We start from the raw sequence: 23,395 nt of genomic DNA on the forward strand, positions 1-23,395 counted from the left end.
TCGTCTTTAGGTGACCGGGGCCTAGGTACTGCTATTCTGGGCCATGCGCAGGAGGTGTGCGTCTCCCTGACCCAGAAAGAGAGAGTATTTCTGACCAGCGGTTTTGCGACCTGGTGTCCCACAGCCCCCTTTTGCTCAGTTTTCAGTCTGCCCGAGTCTTTGAGGTGTTTTATTTTCTTCTCTTCGGCAACACCCAGTCGGTATCAGGAAGGCTGCGCCTCGTTTCGGCTGGTTGCAAACAATGGGAAATGAACTCAAGCATAGCGCTGATGTTGGCTGCGGCGGCTTTTCAAACCTTTCTTTGCTTTCTCGTGAGCTTAGCTGGCTCTTTCCCTCTTGGTTGCGTCTGCTTTCTGTGTAACGAGGCCCTTAAGTGCAGCAAAAATAAGAGATTTCTCAAATTTGCTTCCCTGCAACGGGGCTGGATGACGTCTGAGAAAAACCTTTCTCACGTACCTCAACTTATTCCTACTGACAGCTGGAATCCCAGACTAGATCCGAAGCCTTAATGGAGCGAGACGCTCCGTATTGTAATTAACAGCGATCCAGAAGGAAAATACTGGAACTATAATTAGCTTGCAGCCAGTTGCAGAGGAAGGTGATTACGCACGAGCCGGAGGCCCGGGTAGTTTGCATGCCAGAGAAACAACAGCTTTTGCTGGGAGAGGGCTGTGCCATGCCAGGCTTGGCAGCCCGGCTGCCTGCAGTCCCACAGAGGGCAGCAGCAGGCAGGAGACCGACTGCCTGCTCAGCCTGGGCCTGAAAAACGCCGCCGCTGCCTTTCGAGCCACAGCCGGGGGTGAATCATGCCCCAAACCAAGTCGGGAAAGGTGGGAGGGCTGCAGGAGTGGTGTCTGGGTCTGCTGGGCGAGGGGTTTTCCAGGCGGCTGGGACTCCCCACCTGGCTGCCTTCAGCCAGCCAGAAGTGCTCCGTCACCCTCACTCCGTTCCCACGTTTGTTTGGTTTCCCTGCAGCGTCTGGGGGAAACCGTGCGATGCTTTCAGGTGTGCTCATGTGCAATATCAGGAGGTATTGTGTGCTTCTTCTTGTCCCCGGCCTGTGAAGTTAGGTTCCCTTTCCTCTGTCATATTTCTCTTTCCATGGCAAGGCTTTCTACCGGAGTCCTTTCACTTTCCTGCCTCTGTACTGTGGTCTTTCGTTCCCTTTTCTCATTTTCCTTCCCACGGCGGACTGCAGCAGGCAGTTCCTGTGCTTTTGGCTCAGTTACCTTTGCTGCTTTCCCTTGGAACACGGCTGGCAGCTCCTTTCCTGACATCACCTCGGACCATGCACCTCTTACACAATCCTCTGGCTTTGCAGCCCTGCTATTCCCTGACCTTGGCTAATCTCCTTCCTTTTGCAATACTTCTGAGCACCTTTCCCACTGAAGTGTTGCAATTAGAGAGGCAAGTATAGAGCTGCAGACTTCTCCAGAGGGAGAGCAGCTCTGCGCTCCTTTAATCTGACAGGAAATTTCTTCTTCCCTTTCATATGCAGCACTTTCTTGTGGCATGCAGTTACCCACCAGGATTGCTCCCTTCCATTTCTTTCAGCATTTCCCTGTTCTGCTGCAGGAACGCCTGTCCCCAGGGATCAAAGACATCCCTCGGCAACTGCAAGAGCAGAATGAGGAAATAGGATGCTCTGCAAGGGACCAGAAAACCTGCTTGCAAGGTCTCTGCCATTAGGCATGTCCTGGAGGGAGACTGAAGGAAATGCACATCTCCATTCACTGCCTCAGCTTCCCCTGTTGCTTGTGTGGGGAAATTCCTCTGGGGAATTGACTTGACCTCTGCATGCTGAATGTCCTTTCCAGGTTGGTTCTGCTGGAGCAACTGGTTCAGCGAGACGTGGGAGGGAGAGAAGCAAACACCAGAGCTGGTGGTGAGCTGCTTCCTCGCAGACTGGGCACCCGGGGGGTGTCTCGGTGCCTTGGCTGAGTCAGTGGCATTTCCCTGTCAAAAAGGGAAAACTTTTTCCCGTGTAAAAAGTGGCAGAGCCTAGTGACCCGCTGAGAAGGCTCGGCGGGGTTTGTTGTTGCAGGTAACGTCGTCACAGGAGAGTTTGGGACAGTCAGAGGATGCCCTGAGAGCAGTATCAGCAGCAGGCAAAGATGAAAGAAAGCTGACAGGATAGAAAACCTGCTCCTAGCTGCGGCCGGGGGGCTGATGGGTTATGCATCTGGGTAAGCCAAAAGCGGCCCAGAGAGAGGAAGATCTGCCAGGTTATAGCGAGCTGCTTAAATTTATGGGGCTAAAGCGAGCATCGAAGGCCCCAAGCCCGCAAGGGGGAGCCTGGCTGAAGCCATTAGCTACGCTGTTGGTGAGATCAGCTCCTGACTGGAACAGATACACCACCGATAAAGCGCACTTGGGATTCAAGTGCTGAGAGAGGCACTCGAGGAGGTGAACAGATTCACCTGTTCTTGCTCTAGCCCTGACTCGCTGCGTTATCTCTAGTGGATTGAAGGGGTGTAGTTAGAAAGCACGAGTACTGGGAAAAAAAAACACAATGATTTAAGAGCCTGGATTCTGCAGAGATGCAGTTCGTCTCTGAAGAGCAGCGGGAGGAAGAAGGAGACAAATCCTATTGCTAAGGCATTTTTCACGGGCAGCCAAGCGTGCTCCGAGCAGGAAGCAGCGACACGAAGCGAGGAATCCCGGAGCAAATCGGGGAGCCCGAAGGCACCAAGCCCGGCTGACAAACGCGGCCCTGCATTGCTGTGACAATGACGTGTGACTTAGTGAAGTGTTTGCTGGGGCCGTGTAGTTGAGCAGCAGCACGGGGAGCTCAGAGATGCCGCACTGAGTGCAGCACGGGCAGGAGGCAGTCCCGCCACGGGGTGCCCCGGTGCCGCACGCACGTGCTCTCGGCTCCGCAGCTGGCCCGGGTTTGGCAGCTGGTGAGCTCAAACAGACGCTTTTTGGCCCGGGCTGGAGAATCCCGTGTTGCCAGCGATCCTGGTTTGGCTGCAGCTGCCTCGGGTTCCCTAGGAAACTTCAGTGCTGGCTCAAATCCGGGCTGCAAAGCGGCAGGAGGAGGCAGCCTCATGTCTCTGCCTCCGGCCTGGCTGCTCGTCCCTTTCTGCCCGGCACGGCCCCAGTGCTGGGATGAAAAGGGAAGAGCTGCAACCCAGGAGGGGGATGGAGATGCAGAGTCATGTGCATATTTCCCAAGGGTGGTCCTGTGGCTTCGTCTGTGTTAGCAAATGCAAGAGGAGCAGGGCCCCCGGCATGGTTTTGGGCTGTGCCAGCTAGCACCGCCACCGCACCCAGGCACGGCTGGGGGACGGCGTGGGCTGGGGACTGTTCCCAACACAGCCATCGTGTCACCGAGCGTTTAACCCTGTGGCTGAGAGCTGTGCCCTGCTCCTCGCTCTCATTGCCAGGAGCGAAACAGCCCTGTCCTGCAAGCCCCGATCCCTCCAAAGGCAGGCTTTTGAAGTGCAGTCCCCTGCAGCAGCTGCTGGAGGCAGTTGGAGCCTGTGTTTACCTGCTAATCCTTCTCCCATTTTCACTTTTCCTCTCCGCGGAGGGAAAATGCCACACAACAGGTTGTAGGTGAGTGGGGAGGGCGTGAGTGTGCGCCAGGCTGAAACTGGGAAAGGCTCTGTCTGCTGGGCAGGGCTGAACGCGCAGCCCTGACTCACTGTCCCGAGCCCCGTGCTGTGGGTTGCTGGCTGCATTCGACCTGGATTTTGGGGTGGGAGAGGTGCTGTGAGACGATGCTGCCCGAGCGCATGAGGTGACGGGGCTGTTGGGGGCCAGCTCCTGAATGTGGGGGCTCACAGACACGTCGAATTTTCCCTCTGGGTCTCCTGCCTTGGGAAAGCACAAATGAGGAGCCCTTTGTTGTATCCATGGGGCAAAGCTGTTCTGCAAGGGCTTCCCGTGCCCAGCCTCCTCCGTCACAGTTGACACAGTTTGAAGCAGCACAGCTTAAAAAGTGGGCTTGGGGGCTTCTTAGCTGCGGTGAGCCTCACCTAGCTGCTCCTGCGGCCAGACGTCTGCTGGTGGCCGGAGCAAGCGCTAGGCGACTCTTCATCTCACCCCGAGCTGGCTCCCCGGGGAGCTGTGCCTCCGTCAGAGCCGCTCAGGAAAGATTCACACCCCTTTCCTGATGAAACCGAGTGAGTAATAGAGATGCTCCTCGGGGATGGTGTTGTAAGCAGTGCTACGTGCGTGTTCAGGACCAAGGAGCAGGTCTCCACTAGCTTCTCCCTGCTGGTGTGCAGCAGACATCGATGCGTGTCCCATCTTGACAGAAGAGATAAGCTATCTGCCTGCTGATGGGAACTTCGCAGCCACTGTTCCTTGCATTGTTCTTATCAGATCTCCTGGTTTGGCACGCCTCCTTGTTGCACGCAACGTGTTTGGGTCTCCTCTGCCTGGGATGTGATAAGATTTGTCTGGCGTGTGCAAGGCATTGGGCTGGTAATTCTCTTTTCCCCCTCTCGGGAGCGTGTTCTCCATCCAAGAATCAGACTGCGATTGCGGCAGCGTCTGCTTCGCGGCGGGGGAGCTCTGGAGGGGAGCGGCACGACGAAACCTGGGGGCAGCCCCAGACACATCCAGCGGCAGAGGAATAGCAGCAGAGAGAGGCACAAGCTGGAGGGAGGGACAAAAAGAGCTAGAGAGAGCAAACGCCATGGCACCACCACTGAGAATAAACAAAACAAACATCCAGTGTGCTCAAGTGAGGGCTTTTGTGCTACTGAGTGGCTTCGCGGCTGTGTGGGATGGGTCACAGGAGCAAGGAGAAGGCACAGCATCCCAAATGGGGCCGGCCAGCCAGCAGCATGTCCTCAAGGGCACGGGGTGTCCTTCAGTGCTCGGTATGGCCCTGGAAAGGCAGGCGGCGTGTCCCAGCTGTGCTCAGCTGCTGCTGCCCCCATTCCCATGACAAATACCGAGCTGAAACCTCTCCTGACAGTGATGTGACCCCGCAGGCTCGGCTGCTGGCTTTGAGAGCCCCTTCCTGCCGGTGGAAGCTCCAAGCAAGGCTGTGGCTGGAGTTCTTCACCAGGGAGCAGGGAAGAAGTGATTTTTGCTAACCACGGGGCTGTCCCCTGGAGCTCCCATGGTGGCTGCAGGTCAGGCTCAGCTCTTTTCCCTACGGCTTGCCCTGAAGGTCCTTTGGTTCATGTATTCCTGGTGCCTTCACTCCGAAATGGAGGACAGGAGCACCGAGGGTCAGCTGGGTGAGCCTGTTTTTTTTTCTTAGGTCTCCTTTAGATGCCTGCAGTTCCCTCTTTAGAAGCCCATTTCCCTCACTGAGTCACTCATTTTGGGATTTTGCTTCCCTTTTTTTAGCAGCTTTTCTTTTCCATTTCCATCTGGTTTGGTTTTTACTGCTTCATTTTGCAGGGCCATCAAAGGGAATGTGTTCAAGCTAATTTCAGAGCAGCGGCAGCAGATAGTTTGGACTTGACAGCCCCTTCCTCTGCAGCCCTCAGCCACAGCCTTGGATCCAAAGCCCCTTCAGACCCTCTCAAAGCTGGGGGGGAGTTAAGGTGGCTTGCTGCTTGCTGGCAGGCATGTGGGGTACGAGAGTTTAGTGATGTGAGCATGGGAGAACACTTTTTTTTCCTCTCCTTCATTCCAGCCCATGAGCTGTTAATTCTTGTGGCTTTTCCAAACTTGCTATTTCTCCCCTAGCATTTTTTTTTTCTCTCTCTCTCTTTATTTTTTTTCCAGTGGATGAGCCACCCTTGGCATCGCTCCTCGTGCGTGTGACTCAGACGGATTCTGCTTGTCTGAAGGATTCCTGCAAATCCTCAGAGTTGTCCAACCCGCCTCGGCGCAGCGCTGGAGCCCGTGAGAAATGCGCCCGGGGCGAGCTGTGCAGCACCAGCAGCCTTTTTCTCCCCGTGAGGGGTGGACCGCCGGCCACAGGGACCCGGTGGCCGCTCTCACTGCATCCCCCTGCTGTGGTGTGGGGCTGGATCCCAGGGTGGCTGCTCAGAGCTCGACCGAGGGAGGCCCCAAGGACGTTTGGTGTGTGGCGCAACCCTGCACTTCTCTTCTGCTTGTTTGAGTTCCAGCCAGCTGGCCTCACGCTGGCTGTGTTGTGGGAAATGGTCCCCTTGAAGGCAGGGGCATCTCGGAAGTCCCCTGGCTTCCATTGTTGGATGGCGACTGTTCATTTTGAATGCCTCCTGTTTTTGGGTTTAACTGGACCCACCCAAGGGCTAATTTTTTTTCTGAGGCACTCAGGTACCTTGGTAACTCCTACAGACAGGCATGGTGAGAGATCAGCATCTCTGATACCTGAGCTGCATTAGCCCGGAGAGACCAGCTTCCTTTAGCTTCTAGAACACATTTGCAGAGCTGTTTTGTTTTTATTTTTTATCTTTTGAAAACTTCTTTGCCCCTGCCTCAGTTTCCCTGTGTGGGGACTGCCATCTTCCCTTCTCAAAGGTGAGAGAAAGCTGTTGGAGATCTCAATCTTTTGTTGCAAGATGCACATGGAGCACAAGACCTCATGAAGCTGAACCATCGTGGAAGATACTTTTCCAGTTTAGCTAATAATATCTCACCCAGCAAGTGTGGGTAAAGCGGGGAGATCCCAGAAGTGTGAGAGATGGGGAAGGCACGAGCCTTCTAGGCATCTTCTCCTTTGCCAGTAGGGAAGCTTTCAACACAAGTGCACTTTTATCTCCAGGCATGTTTTTCAAAGCCTTTCCCACAACCAGCATTCCTGGCATGCCCCATGAGGGAAAGAATTAGAGAAATGAAGGCTGGAAATGGAACTGGGTGGCATGTAATGAGTCCTCTGACCTCGCTTCCCCACGCTCTGCCAGTTTTACCCCTCTTGCAAGCTGAGGACCCATAGGACATGACCCGTCTGTCTGCTTGGGTCAATGAAATGGCCCTGGTGCCTTACGAGCCAGCTTCCAGGCATACAAATCCCTTTCCTCCTCTTCCCTTGCACAACTCAGACCACACAAAAACGTTGCCAGAGAAAAACTGGGGTGATGCTGGTGGTGAGCCTACCAGATGCTGGTGGCCTCTAATCTCTTGCCCCCAAGGTCCAGAGAGCGGATGCTGCTTCCATGCTGCCCAGAGGGGCTCAGCATGGTGCACGTTCAGGGAGCTGGGACGTGAAGGGCGGCAGGGAGGGGACTACACCTTTGTCTGCCAGTCTGTTGTTCCTTCCCATTTTAGTGGATCTGAATGTGGAGAATTCAGTGCTCCTAGAGGAGCCATCCTGCTCTGGTTGACCTTTTAGGCAGCAGGTTAGGGCTCACAGGCACTGGTTTCCTAGTGCTCATCATTGCCTTGGCTTCTCCTGCATCTCCTGGACAATCCACTCTTGTACACACCCTCCAGATCCGCAGACCTGCTTATCCAGTCTTCTGCTTACCTCAGCGCTCGGCTGAGCTGAGTACTTTTTGTTCTCTCCGTCCTCCTCCGTTAGGAAGCTGGCGGGCTGTCAGAGCTTAGGGATAGGCTGGGTGAAGGTTGTGGCATTATCTGATGAAAGATAATCAAACCAACACCCCTCTACTGAAGGGGAAGCTGGCGTTGTCAAGCCTATCTGGGAATTTTTGAGACGGGGCATTGCCACGGGGAGGTGATGCACAGCCTCTTCTCGGTGCTGTCCTGCAACTGGTGGGGATTGCATGAGGGTCCGGGTGGACAGGCAGGACCTGTTTTTTTAACCATTTGTTTTCAGAAAAGCTGCATGCATCGGGACCTCTGAGAATCCAGGGCTCAGCTTCTTGAAATCCACAGCCCTCTAAGGCAGGGGGCATGCCCAGCTAGGCTTCATATAAGGGGGAAACTGAGGCAGGGGCGAGCCTCACTCAGGGCTGCAGGGAGGAACTGTTACTGGGGCCTGGATGAGACCGGAGAACATGGTTTAAATCAGGTCACCGCTTGATATTTATTGTGTAGGGTTTTTCTTTTTTTCCTTACTCTCTCCCTGAAATCCTTCCCCAGAGGCTATTCAAGGAAATAAATAGCCAGTGGAAAGGGACAATAGCTCGCTGTGGAGTACAAATTATACGAAGCAGTAGGAAATAATAGCAGAGTGAGCAGCTGCTGCTCCGAGAAGGAATGTGTGCTCTCTCCAGCTCCTCTTTGCCTTGAACGGGTGCCGATGCCTGGTCCGCAGCGCAGACTCCCTGGTGCCTCGGGTGCGCAGTGGGATGGAAACCTTTTACGCCCCAGCCTCTTCATCCGGTGCTGACTTTGTGGTGTCTAATTAGTACCAAGCTGCAACTGCAGTGCTAAAGGGATCTCTCGCCTCTGCTTGTGGAGCTTGGTGTGGTGCAAGGACAGCGGCATGCCTGTCCCCATGCCGTCTGGTGTGGACAACCCGCATCGCTTTTCTGAGGGACTCTTTTTGGCTGGTATCATCTACAGGAAGGGAGATGTTGGCTGTTGGCTCCTCCAAGCCCCTCTGCAGAGTGCTGTGGGGGGGGAGGATGGGGACTGTGTTGCCTGGTGGGAAAGCTGGTGTGGATTTTGGGGTGTCCCCCCACCACGAGAGGCCCTGTGAAGCCTCTCAAAGCTGGGGTGGTTGTGCCACCTTCTCTGGCCTATAGGGAAGCCTTGGATTTTCCTCACGGCTTCAGACCAAGCTGGCTTATCTCTTTCCCGAGTAAGAAAAGAAAATAAATACCTCTGCCAGTGATGCTGCTGCCGGGGCTCCTGGCAGCCTGCCTGGAAGGGCAGCATTCGTTCTGTCTTACGGCGCGGCTGCCAGCTGGTAATGGTTGCGGCTGTAGGTGCTACGGCCTGGAGCCACCCCGAGGGCACCGAGCTCCCACGGGTGCTCCTGCTGGCCTGAGACCTCCCCAGGACTAGAGGAAAGACTGGGAAAGACTGTTGACCCCCAAATCTACCTTATGGGACCTCTGAAAATGTAGTTGCTGTGTTTCCCCTGACTTCATGCTCCCCGTCCTGTCCGAAACTCATAGTTTACCACCCTCTTCCTCCCGTCATGAGAGCCGTGCTGCCCCTCTGTGTGCACTCCAAAACACTGGCAGCATTTTCGTGGGCAGAGACCCCACAGAGCTCCATGAGCCATAAGGGTCTCCAGCCAGAGGGGTGTGTTGGGGCCCCCACAGCTGCTCCGCAGAGGGCCTGCCCTGCCACCCTGCTGGCTGAAGGCCCATGAGGTTGTGCCGGTCTCTTTCCCCCTTAAAATAGGATTTTTTATGACATGGCAGGGCCTCCTCTATCTCCAGCGATGTCAACATGGGGGTCCCACAGCAGTAAGGCGAGTTGCCCTCTGGCCAGCATGAGCATGGGGTGGATTCCCAAGCAGATACCTTGGGTCCCTTGCACCGGTGACCACCAGCTCCCACAGCCACTATTTATATTTTCCTTGCTGCACAGATCCTCCACCTCCTTTGCAGATGCCCTGCAGCCGGATTTCCTCTCTTTTGGAGATTTACTTTCCTATCACTTCACCACTTTCCCAGGCTTTCTGCTTTGCAGTGCTTTGGGGGAAATATCAACCCGCCTCCTTCCCCCTCCCGTCATCCCAATCGCCACATCCTATTGCACTGGAAGGTTTCGGCCTTTCTGGTGTCCCTAAATTCTCAGACTTTCCTATGTGGGGAGGACATCCCCCTGTACAAGTCGGGCCATCTGCACGGAGCTGGCTCCTGACTGTGCTCAGGCTCAGCTCTGCAAACGAAGGAAGTCGCCAGCGCTGGCAGGATTGCTGCCTTGTTTCCAACTATTGTTCCCAGTGGCAAATAAAAAAAGGGGTGAACGCCCCTGCCGAGCATTTTCAGGAAGGGGGGTAACATTGTCTCAATAAAACCACGCAGCCCCTCTCTGACCAGCCTGTGCCTCTTTCCTGCCCGTCTCCCTCCTTGTGTATGTTCTGACATCCGTGGTACTCACGGCTCCACACGCAGCTCTCTGGTGCTCCCATCCCTCGGGCATCTGCTGCTCTCCCTCCCAGGCAGCCTCACCTCTGCCAGGGGCATCGGTGGACATAACCAGGGCGATGTGAACGTGTGTGTGGGTGCCACACGGCAGCAAACCCACTGCCGGTGCCCCCCGCCTGCAAACCACCATCCATGGCACCTGCTCCTGCCAGCCCAAAGCTCGACCCCGTGGAGTTTCACCCACAGCTTCAGTGACCCCACCAGCAAATAAATTCCCAGGGCCTGCTGGGTTTTATGAGCCGCTGCAAATAGGAAATCCCTCCAGGAGAGGAGTGCTTATCAGCATTTATCTCGTCTCACGTCAGGAGCCTTTGGGGAAGGGCAGGAGCTGTCTCCCAGCTGTGCAGCAGTGGGACAAGAGCAGGGATGGGGCGTGTGGGAGGGACTGCTGCTCTCCTGAGCCTTAGCCTGCTTCTCCTTCTTGCTTTCCCACTGGTTTCTGGAGTCTGGGGTGGAAGCAAGAGAAAGCTAGGAGCTGGTTAAGTCACCCTTAATCCCTAGTAAGATGCCTGTAAACAGGGAAGCTGTTCCTCTGGATCAAAGTCCCCTGCCTTATTAGCTGCTGGAGGCAGGAGCACTGTTAATGTGTAAGCCACAAGGAAGTGTAGGGTTATAAGGTCCTCCATTCGGAGCACTTCTGAGCTGTACTGCCGGTGGCTCCCTACCTGGTGACTCTGCCCGCCGAGGAAGATGTCTGTAAGGGCTGCTGCTCCTGTCTGCTGTCCCCCAGGGTCCCGTCCTCGTGCTGCCGGGTGGTCAGCAAGGCTGGGCAAAGCCACATCTCGCTCCACCCTCACCATTCACATTTCTTGGGCTGTGTGGGTGATGCTGCCCACCAAACACGGGGTTGGACCGCTCTGCTTGAACCCTCTGCTCTCATATCCTGCCTTTCCTTGTGCTGAGGACAAGCCTGTCCTCTCTTCTCTCTCTCATGCCTTTTGTCACTTGATGGCTTCGCTCAGCCCTCCCCTCACTGAGAAGCCCATGCAAGACTTCCAGCATGGAGAGCTTAAATCCCTGAGAGGAACCCCTGCTGATGTTCTCCTGGCTGGGGCACCTTCTCCAACAGCATGCCTCTCCCTCCTGACAGGAAAAATTCGAAATCTTCAACCTGGATATGAAGACTGGGGACACCCTGAAGGTGAAGGGCAAGATCTCTGGTGATGCTCAAGAGTAAGTGTGATGAAACCACTTTGAATCACTAGGCCTGGAGGTGAGCTGCGGAGGGAGGTGGTTTTCCGTGGTCATCAGGGAGGCCTGCTTGTCAAAAAAAGGTAGGACAGCCTGGTGTAAGGGGACCTGCACCACCACGATTCGGGCTGTCCCTGTTCATGAGCATAACAGGCAGCCAGGAGGTGTTCAGCACCTTCGATGCTGATTGAGGACCTGGGTCCAGAACCACGCGTTGGATCTCAGCTCTTCCATGGCCCCGTCCTGCCGGCGTGGCTGACCTCCCTCCTGCTTGCCCACAGCTTCTCCATCAACCTCGGCAGCGCCTCCTCGGACCTGGCGTTTCACTTCAATCCCCGCTTCACCGAGTCGGTCATCGTCTGCAACTCCAGGTGCAGCAGAGACTGGCAAGCCGAGCACCGCGATCACCACTTCTGTTTCACCAGGGGCTCCAGTGTCAAGGTGAGGGCTCTGTGGGAGCTGTGGCGTTGTGGGGTGTCTTCGTGGCGGGGAAGCCCCAGGTTGGCAGGCTCTTGTACCCTCTGTGCCTCCCTCTTCCTTCACTACTCCTTCATCCTCATCCTCTGGGTTTTTGGTCCTGGTTGCTATTTCCACTCCTCCAAGTCCTCAGTGCTTCCCCTTGGAAGCTTTGCATGAGCTCAGGCTTTGTAACTGCTCCCAGCCCTTCATTCCTGCCCGACAGATGAATACACTAGGGCCATATATGAACGCAAAGGGGCTTTCCAAGAAGGATCTTGCTGCTCTCTACCTTATTTCTCTCCCCAATTCCTGCCTGTGCAAACACATGTTTTAAGGCAAACCAGGTTTGGGAGCAATGTGGTACAAACTGCCCTTTCCTCTCCAGTTCCCAAACCTCTCCCTCAGCTCTTGTGTCCTCACCACTCCTAGATCCATGCTGACAATCTGTCCTCCCTCTCCTCCTGCTGGGGATGCTGCCCCTGCTGCTGTCTCACCCTGTTGGATGTCCCAAGATGTGGCCAGGGCTGCATTTAGGAGCAGTCCCCTTCCAGCTGCTGTGGAGAGGAGCCTTATTTCCTCATCCACGGCTAGATGTTGGGGAGGGGGTGGAGAGGTGTCAGCTCCGAGGAACAATCCCTTTAATTTGCAAAGATCAGTGGTAAGTTCTTGCTCTGTCCCTTTGTTCATGTTTATGGTTGACGCTCCTTTTTCCGGGTCCCCATGAGGACAATGAGGCAGCATGTTTATTCTGTCCTGTTCAGAGGAGATCTGAGCCACGTGGCATATAAGGGCTCAGTGGAGGCAGCACTTAAGTTTAACTGCTCTGAGTTTACAACCTGAGTAGCTGAAACAGCACCAGGAGGGATCCTGTCCCCAGGTCATAGCATGGGTACCAGCTCGCACCCTCAATGTCAAGTGCTCATTTCCTGCAGCACACCCAGCTCAGCCCCCAGCCCAGGTCCGACTGTCACACATAGCCCTTGGAGTGCCTGGTCACCTCCCATCCTCCTCCTCGTCCCCACTTGCTGACCTTTCTCCCCTCTCTTCCCCCAGATCATCATCGAATTCCATGAAGACAAATTCAAGGTGATATTACCGGATGATCACCATGTGGAGTTCCCCAATCGGCACGGCTTTGACAAGCTCAAGTACATGAGCATCAAGGGAGGGTTCAGGGTCACCTCCTTCAAGCTGGATTGATGGGCGCTGCGTCCTATGTCCAATAAATACCCAGCTGGAACTTCTTGCTCCAGCTGCTCTGGTTTCTGTGCGGTCTCTGGCTGTGTGGATGCGTGTGAGATGCTAACAAAACCCATTTTTTTTCCACCAACAGGAAAGGAAATAGCTCCCAGATAAGGCCAGGTACTTTTCTAGGTCAGACCAGGATGTGGGGTTGAGCAAATAGCGCACAGGGCAAAGTAGGCTGTAGGTGGGGTACAGGAGGAGGAGGAAGATAGGAGGTGATTGCTTAGGAGATGCTTGTGTAATCTCTTTACAATGCACCATTTCTTCCTGCACCCGCATTTTTGGGAGGAGGGAGGGGAACAAAAGCACTGACGTGAGCAATATGGCACTCGGTGCCACAAAAGCGCCTAATTAAATGTTAGGTTTGGGAACCTCAGGGCATGGGTTCGCTGCTTCCTTTTGGCTTGCTTGCACTGGCAGGCAGGAGGAAGGGCTGCCATGCCTTCCCGCTGGCATGGTACCAGGCGAAGCGGGGACAGGAGGGCAGGTGTGCCCCCGTGCTGGCATTCCTGGCGGCGATAAGGAGTCGTCTCCTCCGGCTTTCCCCTTTATCTCACCTCACCTATCTGCCTGTGCATTCCAGCCGGGTTAGCCATTACTCTGGCACTGCCACACCAAACCCTGCTCGGAGGGAAAGTGAGGCAGGGGAGGGCGGAGGAGAGGGTTTGGGCTGGGTTAGGTGGCTCGCCACCTCCCGCCTGGGTCCCTCGCACGGGACTGCAGGCAATGACTGCTGATTATCTGATGCTGCTGCTCTAATTAAGAAGAGTCTTGCCAGTCGCAGGGAGGGAAGGCGGGCCTGAAGCGTGCCGGGTCAATCCTGTTCTCAAAGTCCCTGGGGAAGGAGAATGAAATATGCAGAAAATGAGGAAACGAGAGAGATCGCCGCCTCCAGCAGCGATGGGAGGGAGGACCCAGGAGGTCTGTGTGCAAGAAAAAGTCAATGTCACCTCCTTGCCCTCACAGGCAAAGCCCTAAGTGATGCCGCTGTGCAACAGCACAGCGTGGGTGGGATGAGAGCAGAATAGAAGAGCATCTTATGGAGACCTCTCCAATTCCCTGCTGCCCTTTCCAGCTTTGGGAAAGGCACCCTGATCTGCTTCGGGGTGCCAGTGGGTTGCTGCTGGGCTGGGGAGGAAGCTTTGCTCCTCCCCGGGAGCCATTTGTGCCACGCGGTGCCAGGTGGATAGGGGCTGGCTTCGTGTGTTAGTCACAGCGCTGGGCTGGTGGATCCAGGAATCCCAGAGGTGCTGCGAAATCCTACAAGGAGCAGAGGCAGCGTGTTTTGTGGCTGGGACCAGAGCGGCAGACGTGGTGAGGGAGGACGATAAGGTCGCTGCAGCGGAGGGAGGGAGGCACCAGAGAAGTTAGTATCAAAACTGCTTTAATAAGGACAATAATAAGTGCACGGGGTACAGAGTGGAGGCAGAAAGGCTATTCCACGGACATGGGTCTTTGGTCTGGAGCTCGTGTTATGGTTTGGGAAGCAGAGGGCAGGGGGAGCTCGTCCTGAGAGCCAGCCCCCTGGCACAGCGGTGGCGGGAGCTGATCCTGTGTGGCCCTGCTGGGTGCTGGTGGCCAGAGCTGGGGACGTGTTGGCACTACCCTGGGGGTCTGAGGGGGGTGGACTTGCCCTTAACCTGCCCGCAGTGCCTGCCTGGCTCCCACGTACAACACGCGCGTGCCGGAGCCTCTTTATTCTGCAGAAGGACCGGGTGCCGGGCGAGCTGCGTGGGAGCGTGACCTGCCATCATCTCCCCCCGCCGCACACCCCCGTCCGTCCCGGAGAACAAGGAGGGTGCTGTGAGGGTCCCTCCGGTGACCTCAGCCCCCGAGCATCTCGGCTCCACGCGGCGGCACAAAGGCGCTTCTGTGCGTGCCGGTTTGCACGTGGGGCAGCGTGGGGGCCGCTCGTCCCAGGGTGGCCATGTCACCCGGGGATGCTCGGCGAGGGACATCGAGCATCCTCCACGCGTGCCCCTGGGACCAGGCGCTCTGGGAAGAGGGGTGAACACGATGGGGACAGGGAGAGGGGGAGAGGATGGGGAAGAATGGCTGCAGAGAGGGAGCCTCCTTGTTCCGGGGGGTGAAGGGAAGGTTTTTTGGGGGGGCTGAACTGCAGAATTTGGTGCCTGGATGGCCTCACCTCCAGCAGGCCACGAAGTTTCTCCCTCTCTCTGCTGCAAAGGTTGGACAAAGAGACTTCCTCAGCGATGTCCAGCAGCAGGAGGCAAGCGGAAAGTCCCCTGTGAGAGGCAGGAATGCCGTCTGGGTGCCCGGTGCAGCCACAGACACCTCCGTGGCCTCCACTGCCTCCCCGGGGCAGGGCTTTGCATCAGGGATCAAGCCCAGTGTCTGTGGGCTGTCTCTTGCTCTGCTCCCTGTCTGTCACCATTCCCTTTCCTGAGCACATCGTTTGCTTGCTGGGGGGGGGGATGTGGGATGGGGTGGAAAGGGGCTTGGGGGGGTTCTTTGGCACGTGGGATTGTCCCTTTGGCACCTAATGAGGACGGGGAAGGGCTGTGACATGGAACACTGTGATGCACAGCCCTCACCTGTCCCTGCAGCACCCTGACAGCCCTGGGGGGCCCGGCGGCAGATGGGGTCTCCTCCTGCCCCCCTTGCACCCCACTGCCCTCAGCCAGAGACCAGGAGGTCTCCTGCCAGGTCTCCTGCCAGGTGTGACCTCCACCCGGTGGCGGGGCACGGGGAGGAGGGCAAAGACCTTGGCATTAGTGTCCTTGGAGGGGGGAGCCATGATGGGAGGGATGGCCCTTCACACCTTGACTTCATCATCCTCCTCCTCCTCATCAGCATACTCGAAGGAATTGTTGCGGCCCCCCCGGGTGCCACTGTACCCCTCCTGCAGGCTGGGGAGCTCAGCCTCCTCCTCCTCCTCTTCTTCCTCATCTCCTTGGTTCCAGGTGGTCTCTGGGGACCGTCTTGCCGCTGGCACTTGCGACCGCCACAAGCTGCTGCTGGGGCTCTCCCACGCGGCCTGTGTCCGGGCTTGCCGGGCACCCTCGCCCTTCTCCGAGCTGCGTGGGGTGCTCGTCCCCCCGTAATGGCGAGCCAGGACCTCGGCTGCCCGCTCAAACTCTCCCGCCTCGATGGAGCAGTCGTTCCAGTGCCCCTGCCACAGGGTCCCTCCGGGTGCTGCCCCCGGCCCTGAAGCCCAGCCCGGGTCCTCTCTGGCACGCTCGATGGCGTGTGCCTCCCCGTTGGCACGGACGGACAGTCCCAGCAGCGAGCTGGCCTGCTCGGAGCGGTTCCAGAAGCTGGATGTTGCCTTCACCTCTCCATGGGATGCTGCCGGCCCCGGGGGGACCCCATCCTCGGTCCCCTCACCCTGTGGGACTGTGCGGCTTCCGGGCAGGTCTTGGCCATCCTCAGCTGCCTCGCTCCCGTTGGTTTCGGAGAAGCTCATCACCTGGAGGAGCTCGCTCATGAGGGAGGGCCCCAGGTCCAGGCGGAAGGACAGCAGGGAGTCCGAGCGCGCGAGCTCTGCTTCCCCGGGGAAGGTATTCTCCTGGGCCTTTTCCAGGCGAGGGACGCGAGGGATGGTGCAAAATCCAGACTCCAGCCCTGCAAGGCAAAAGCGATGGCTGGTGAGCACAGCTAGGGTGCCAAGGTGGTGGGGAGCCATGTCCGTGGGACAAGGGATGCTGCCACTGAATTGGTGCAGGCTAGTTGCACTGGTCCCTAAAGGCCAGGTTTCATCCCCTTACTGGGCCTACTGGTGCTGGGCTGGTGAAGCCCAGCGAGCAGTGGCACCACACTGCTGCAGCTCGGGGATGGACATCTCCAACCCAGAGCCAAGCAGAGGCCGCCAGGTGGGCACCGAGCTTGGGGAGACAACAGTGGGGACGGAGCCAGGCAGGCGGGACCAGGAGATGGCAGCATTGCCTCGGCTTGCCTTTCCCTCTGAGCCCAGCCACGTCCCCTCTGGCCGCTGCGGGCTCCCCCAGACCCTCCTGAGACCTTCTACCACAGCCCCTCGTGAAGAGCTGAGCGACAGCCCCATGTTGAGACCAAAGAGCCACCCAGCTGTCCTGTCCCACCCATCCCACTCTCCTGTCCCAAGGGGGCTGCTCACAGGGTCGTCATGGGGTTGAGGGGACACGGGGGTGCCTGGGCACCACCCCCACCCCGTGCTCCACTCACCATAGGCCTGGTGTGTTTTGGAGAAGCTGTTGGAGGCACTTTTGAAGGAGAACTTGCTGGTCAAACCTCCACCGCCGCCGTCGTACGTCCCCTCGTTGAGCTGCGGCAGCGACACGGCGTTCTTGATGATGGGCGAGATGGCGGGCGGTTCGGGCGATGCCACCACCTGGCTCCCGCTGCTCCGGCTCCTCAGCGGTGTCCGTCGGACGTGCCGCAGCGTCCGGGTGAAGAAGTTGTTGGCTTTGGCCGTCTCGGTCCCACCGTGGTTGCTGAGGAAGGAGGTGTCCCCGAAGACGTCCCCACCGCGGCCCACGTGCATGGTGTGCCGAAAGTCCCCGAGCGGCGGGCTGATCATGTCCGGCGTCAGCTCCGACTTCAGCCGACGCTTGCCATGGGAGCCCGACACCCAGCTGAGCACCGGCAGCTTCCCCAGGCTCATCTTGCACCTCCTCGTCCCCTCGCCTGCCAAAACCCCCAAAAAACTAGCCTCTGGTGCCGGAGTGGCCTGTCACATCCCCGGCATCCCCATTGCCGGGGGGAGCAGCTCGCCTCGCCTTGGCTTTGATCTGGTGGCAGTGGTGGGCCTACGTAACGCTCATGGAGTCACCCAGGGTGGGGACGCCCCAGCAATCGGTGGCCTTGGTGGGGATGGGTCCTCCCGAGGAGCGGTGGGTGCTGCTCCCTCACCCAGGGAGGGATGGTGGTGGCACAGATGTGTCCACAGGGGGTCTGCGGTCACCCTGGGTGCTGCTGGAAGCTGCTTCTGGGGCTGAGCCGATGTCTTCTGCTGCAGGAGCCAGTGCACAGATGGGTGGCAGGTTAAGTGCCTCGGTCCCCTAAAGAAAGCAAGCAGGAAGGTGAAGCCCTCGGAGAGGATTTTCCCAATCCTACCAGCTGTAATCCCAGGAATCACAGAGCTGGGTGGTCCTAGAGGTGGCGAGGTTAAAATGGGAGCGTGAGCAGCTGGGGGGACTGTCCCCAGCTGTGTCCCTTGCCCAGTGCTCCTTTTGGGGTGGAAGGAAAAGCGTCCCCAAGCACGTGCCCTTCCCTCTGCCCGCTGCAATCCCCGCTGGAGATTTCCTCCCCGTGCCCTGCCCCACGCCGCCCTCCTGGGGTGAGGAACCTCTCCCTGCTCCTCGCTATTCAGACGAACCCTTCAGGAGAGGGTGAGGCCCGGGACGGCGTGGTTCTCAGGGAGGAGGGGAAGGGAAAAATGCAATATTCGTGTATTGGGTTGTTTGTCCTCCCCTGCCTGGATCCCCAGGTGCTTTGCCGGGGCGTGAATGTGGCGTGGAGCACCCGGGCATGACGGGGGGAGGCAGGCGGGTGCTGGGGGACAGGCAGGGAGGCGGTGGCAGGGCAATGACCGCGGGGCTACGTGGCCTCTCTGCGGGAATGGGACAGCGGGGAGGGATCTTCACGTGCCTGGCGGCGTGTGTTGCAAGAGTGGGTTGGGGAAGGGAGAAGGCTGGGGGCACCCCAGAGCATCAGCGGCGTGGGTGCCCTCCTGCGGCACTGCTGGGTCCGTGAAGGCTGTGGGGACCTGTCCTCCCTGGGCTCAAGGGCTGGGGGATGAGGATGGAGCTGGGTCCTGTCATCCGGAGGGGACGGGAGGCCAAAAGGATGCACAAGCCCCCCATCCTTGTGTGTCTGGAGCCCCACTGCTGGGTGTCTCCACCAGTCTCCCCCCACCACGCTGCCTGCCTTCCCTCAGTGTCCCTGGGTCACCTTGGAGCAAGTGCCCGGGAGGCCAAGCCTCTGCCGAGGGGGAGGCCTGGGCACCGGGCTGCTCTCCTGGCAGAACACACGTGTTTTTTTGCCTTGCCCTGGCCTTGTTTGCTCACCCGGGGCCCCTCTTATCTGCCGGGGGTTAATGCCTGGGAAGGGAAAACAAACCTCCCCCCGCGGAGGCCGCCACCATTGGCTGCCTCCCCTGGTGGCAGTGGCAGGGCTGCGGGATGGTGGCAGGGCCACAGGATGGTGGCAGCCTCGCTTCCTGCCGGCCCCCAGCCCCATGGCTCCCTCTGCCCGTGTCTGTGCTAGGCCTCGAGGCTGGGACACGCCGGGCACATGGCAGATTTGGGGTGGGAGGATAGTGTGGGGGCAGGATCCCCCCCTGGTGCAAGCCATAGGGCTGGGAGGGGAGGAATCCCCCTGCCCCATAGGCCTGGGCTGCCCTGCGGACCCCCACGGGGACCCTCGGCTCTTCCCCGCTGCTCCTGGGGAGGGGGGCAGATGGTGCCAGCCCTTTTTCCTCCTCCCCTCTGCCCCCGCTGTGTCTATGCCCTCCCTCTGCCCAAGCGTGCTGCTCCGAGCTCGTGATTCTCGGGGCAAAGGCTGACCCACGCTCTCCTTTCCTCCACTAGGCGACGGGACCCCTGTCTGGCTGTCCGTCCGTCCGTCTGCCCACCTTCCCTTCCCCATCGCCCACTCCCCTCCTGCAGGAAGCCCCCTCGCCTCGAGGGCTGGGAGCCTCCTCCTCCCTTCCCGGCCTCCCCCGTGTCCCCCCCGAAGCCGAGCTGGTTTCCACTGGTTTTCCACCCGCCAGGAATGGCCGGGGCTGCTCCGCTCGCTGGGAAGAACGGAAACCAGCAAGGGAGGGAGGATGGGGGGGAAATAATCCAGATGTCTCGTTGGCTGGAGCTGCTGAAAGCAGCCTCTTCACCCCCCCCCCCCCTCCAACCCCTCCTTCTTGCACACACCCCATGGGGACACTCTCCGAAGAGGGAGAGGAGATGTTTGGGGTGGTCTCGACAAGGGTTGGAAATAGCTGTGGGCGGCCGGGAAGCCTTTCCAAGCCTTCCCAAAATCTCCGAGTGCCCCAAATCTCCCTCTCCCCGCAGGAGGAGGAGGAGGAGGAGAGGCAGAGGCTCCGCCGGCTTCTCACTTTGTTCTGGGACGGGGGAAGCCGGCAGGAGCGGGGTTTGGGGTGGGAAGGGGGCGATGGGCCGGGCTGGGGCTCCCTCAGCAGCCCTGGAGCGGTGCCGGGCAGTGGGCGGACAAGCCCGAGTCCAGCTCCCGCGCTGCCTGCTGCTATATATATATTTATATCTCTGCCTATAACGAGGGTATTTTTCCAAGCAGGCACCCTGGGACGTGGAGGGAGGCTGGCGCTCTACGCAGTTTAAAGCCATCTCCTCCCTGCTCCCTCTCATGCTCCGACACCCCAAAATCGTGGCTCCCTGGGGTGTTCAGAGCTGGGTGAGGGCGGTAGCAGCGGGATGGCACCCTGCTCCTTTCCCCCACCCTCGGTGCCCCCGCCTTGCCCCGTTCCTCTCCTCACTCCCCTTTCCTCGCTCCCGCTTTCCCTTATTTCCTCCCCGTTTCCCGTCGCATTCCTGCCTTCTTCTGCCTTTCTTCTTCCACATCCTCCCCGTCTCCATCGCCTTGCCACCCCTCCCGCTTCTCCCACCTCCCCGTTCCCCCCCTTACCGCTCTCTCCCCCCTCCCTTCCCTTCCCCTCCGAAACACCCTCCGGCTCCCCGCACGTCGAAATCAAAACTTTCAGGCTTTACCTCTTACGAACCCGGGGCGACTTTTTTGGTTATTTTTTTGTCCCGTCCTCTGGCCGAAAAGTTGGGAGACGCTCCCCGTGCGCCCCTCCGGCCGGCTGGGAAGGCAAGCGGCGGTGCGTCCCAGCGGGGAAAGGGAAGGGGATGCGTGCCCCCCCTTTTCCCACGCGTGTCCCCCCCAAGGCTGGCTCCCCAAGGCTGCTCTTTGGGTGCCTGACGCCCCGGTGCCACGGGAGCGAGGGAGCGAAGCTGGCGGGGAGGGGACGCGGGAAGGAGGGGGCGGGCTGCGGCACCGCCGAGCCAATCCTCGTCCCGGCACGGAGACCGGAGAAAATGAGATTTATTCCAACTATCCAGGACAGAAAACTTCAGGAACTTCTCTGCCTTCGCCCCCCCTCCTCCCCAGCTCCCCGCCCCACTTCCCCAGTGCCATTTCCCTTCCTCCGGCGTTGGGCTGCCTCCTGCTTGCCCCGCGCTCTTTCTTCAGTGAATTCAGGGGAAGGGGAAAAGCCAGGTCTCTGCTAAGCTTGCTGGGGAAGCCCGGCAGAAGGAAAGGACTTTGCGTGATGTGTGTGAAAGCCCTGGTAATAACACAGGGTCATCCCAGCCCATGTCGGGAGGGAAGCCCCCAGCGCCCACGGTACCGTGCTGCCGACTCAAATGGGGAGAGGGACCCCAACCCTGGGGGCGCACGGTCACGCCAGGACCCGTGGGTGGTGCTGGATGAGCATCAGTGGGGTAGCAGCCTCTCTGAAGGCAGCGTGGGCCAGGTAGGTGCCACAGGCTCAGGACAAGAAATATGAGGTCAGGACGAGCATTATGGGGTCAGGACAAGCATTACAGGTTCGGAACAAGCATTATGGGGTCAGGACAAGCATTACAGGGTCAGGACAAGTGTTATGTCAGAGGAACTGTGGTAGGTTCAAGGAGGTGCTCTGCTTCTTCATGGTATGAGTTTCTGCCCGCCCGTGGGACACCGCATCCCGCTGGCATCACGCTTTGTTCCTTGCTGGTCCCCTCTCAGTGCCACCGAGGGGCAACCTGCTGGTGGGCACAGCATTGCCAATGTCACCGGTGACCCCCTGGCCTGGAGGTGAGGCTCGGAGGCTCTGCTGGGAGTGTTTGGCCAGACACAAGCACTGTTCATGGCCCTGTGGAGGAGAAGGGAGGTGTCTCTGCTGGTGGAGGCGAGATGGGACTTGTTGGGGTTGAGCAGGGCCTGGCTGAAGGGATGACAAGATGTCTGCAGAGGAGATGTCAAAATGGAGCCTGGCCTCTTGCTCGGCTCGGGTGTCCCCTGCCAAGTGTCCCGGACAGGATGGGCACCATGTCCTTGGACTGCTGGTAGAAGGTCTTATATTGCTTGAACCTCTCGTGGGATGCTTGCTTCTTGAGGATTGTCCTTCCCAGGGAGTAACCCCAAGCTGGATTGTGGTGTGTGTGCAGTTGGCGAGGAGGGGAAGCTCTTTGCTGGAGGCAGGCTCCGTGCCACTTTCCAGCAGGCCGGCTTGGTGCTTCCCTCTTCGCTCGGAGGCTTGCAGTAGGGTTTTGGCACAGCATCAGCCTCTCGGCCTCAGGCTGCTCTCCTGTGAAGTGGGATAGTTGCATGTTCTGCCTTCCGTGGAAGTCGAATAAGATGGGGAAGACAAGCACAAGCCTTGTGCATTTTGGTCCAGACCTACTTCTAGCAGGTCTGCATCTTGGAGGGAGATGGCAACTCAGGTCTGAAGTGGACAGAGCTCTGCCACCAGTGGGAAAAGGAGAAACCACGACCTACATCTTCCCAGCCTGCCAGAGCTATAGTAGGCACCTTTTTCTCACATGTCCCTCACAGAGGAAGCCAGCGGGGTGGTGGGAGAGAGGCTGGGACAGACCCATTCTTCAGTGCTTCTCCATCTGCAGCCTGCCGGGGTATCTCTATCCCCATCCCTGTCCCGGTGCCCTGCAGTGGGGGCTGCGGCGGGGAGTGAAGGCAGCCGCCTCTGCCGGGGAATGCAGAACAAATCTCTTCCAGATGGGGCAGGGGCCACGATCTACTCCTCATGGGTCGCCTGCTCCTCCTCCTCTTTCTCCTCCTTCTCTTTCTCCTCCTCCTTCTCCTCCTCCTCCTTGCCTGTGCTCAGAGCATCTGGGCCAGGGCTTGCTCCATTTCCAGGAAAGCCTCTGGAAACCCCCCTTTTCTGCACCCTCCCCGAGCCAGGCTGTCAGGTTTTATCCCTTCGGGGATGGCGTTGGAGTGGGTTGGAGACCTCCAGGGTATATATACACCAGCTCTGGGACTCAGCATCCACCCTGGCCATGGGAGGTGGATCAGCCTCACTGCCTACACCCTCACCTGGGCAGCGTTGTCCTTCTGCCTCGGCTGTCCCTGCGAGAGATGCTGTGGGTCTGGATGGTCTTGCAGAGCCACTGCAGCACCCGCGGGTGCCCTGGGCAATCGCTAATGCCTGGACCCCTCCCAGCCCCATCTCCCCAGACGCCCAGCTGCCTCATTTACCCTGAGTCACCCCCGCCTTTCATCCGCCTGCAGCCTCACCCCCCCCCGGGCAGCGGGACCAGTCTAGCCATCGCGGAGAGACCGGCTATCGGGCTTATCATCGCAGCAGATGGGTGGCCCCGCAGCTCCCGCAGGTGACGGCGCTGCTCGCTTTGATTCCTGCAACATCAAAGCTGGGGCTGAGCAAATTGCCCCCCCCCTGCCCCTTCTTCCCGGCCCTCAGAGAAGAGCCTCGCAGGACTTAGGTGTCGCTGGGTGCGACAGGGAAGGAGCGAGGGATGGGGGAAAATAGGGGGAGCCCAGCTCCTGGCACGGTGGAGGAGGCAGCGAAGGACCCCAGGATGTTCCTCCCATTTTGCTTTGCAGCCCCATGGGGTGAAGAGGGGGTGCAGGACTTCCTTTAGGGAAGAAAAATC

General features: G+C 58.6%; 2 protein-coding genes across 2 annotated transcripts; one reads left to right on the forward strand and one right to left on the reverse strand.

Annotated features, from left to right (window-relative positions):
- Nucleotides 1-10,380: 10,380 nt before the first annotated feature.
- LGALS2 (galectin 2) lies at nucleotides 10,381-12,801 on the forward strand. The gene is made up of 4 exons (XM_035339688.1): nucleotides 10,381-10,607; nucleotides 11,002-11,084; nucleotides 11,384-11,543; nucleotides 12,615-12,801. The coding sequence occupies exons 1-4, from the start codon at nucleotides 10,602-10,604 to the stop codon at nucleotides 12,759-12,761; spliced, it is 396 nt and encodes a 131-aa protein (XP_035195579.1). The 5' UTR covers nucleotides 10,381-10,601; the 3' UTR covers nucleotides 12,762-12,801.
- A 2,378-nt stretch (nucleotides 12,802-15,179) lies between these two features.
- On the reverse strand, nucleotides 15,180-20,800 carry CDC42EP1 (CDC42 effector protein 1). Its single transcript, XM_035339673.1, has 3 exons — nucleotides 20,486-20,800; nucleotides 16,971-17,806; nucleotides 15,180-16,391 (listed from the first exon to the last, which is right to left on the reverse strand). The coding sequence occupies exons 2-3, from the start codon at nucleotides 17,407-17,409 to the stop codon at nucleotides 15,583-15,585; spliced, it is 1,248 nt and encodes a 415-aa protein (XP_035195564.1). The 5' UTR covers nucleotides 17,410-17,806; nucleotides 20,486-20,800; the 3' UTR covers nucleotides 15,180-15,582.
- Between the last annotated feature and the right edge of the window lie 2,595 nt (nucleotides 20,801-23,395).

This window comes from Oxyura jamaicensis, chromosome 1 (assembly GCF_011077185.1).
Source record: "Oxyura jamaicensis isolate SHBP4307 breed ruddy duck chromosome 1, BPBGC_Ojam_1.0, whole genome shotgun sequence".
Classification (NCBI taxonomy): Eukaryota; Metazoa; Chordata; class Aves; order Anseriformes; family Anatidae; genus Oxyura; species Oxyura jamaicensis.

Coding starts and splice junctions, on each gene's coding strand:
- LGALS2 (XM_035339688.1), top strand. Junction 11,085..11,383: donor ATCTCTGGTGATGCTCAAGA/GTAAGTGTGATG, acceptor GCTTGCCCACAG/CTTCTCCATCAACCTCGGCA. Junction 11,544..12,614: donor CCAGGGGCTCCAGTGTCAAG/GTGAGGGCTCTG, acceptor CTCTTCCCCCAG/ATCATCATCGAATTCCATGA.
- CDC42EP1 (XM_035339673.1), bottom strand. CDS start 17,409: ATGAGCCTGGGGAAGCTGCCGGTGCTCAGCTGGGTGTCGGGCTCCCAT. Junction 16,392..16,970: donor CAAAACACACCAGGCCTATG/GTGAGTGGAGCA, acceptor TTTGCCTTGCAG/GGCTGGAGTCTGGATTTTGC.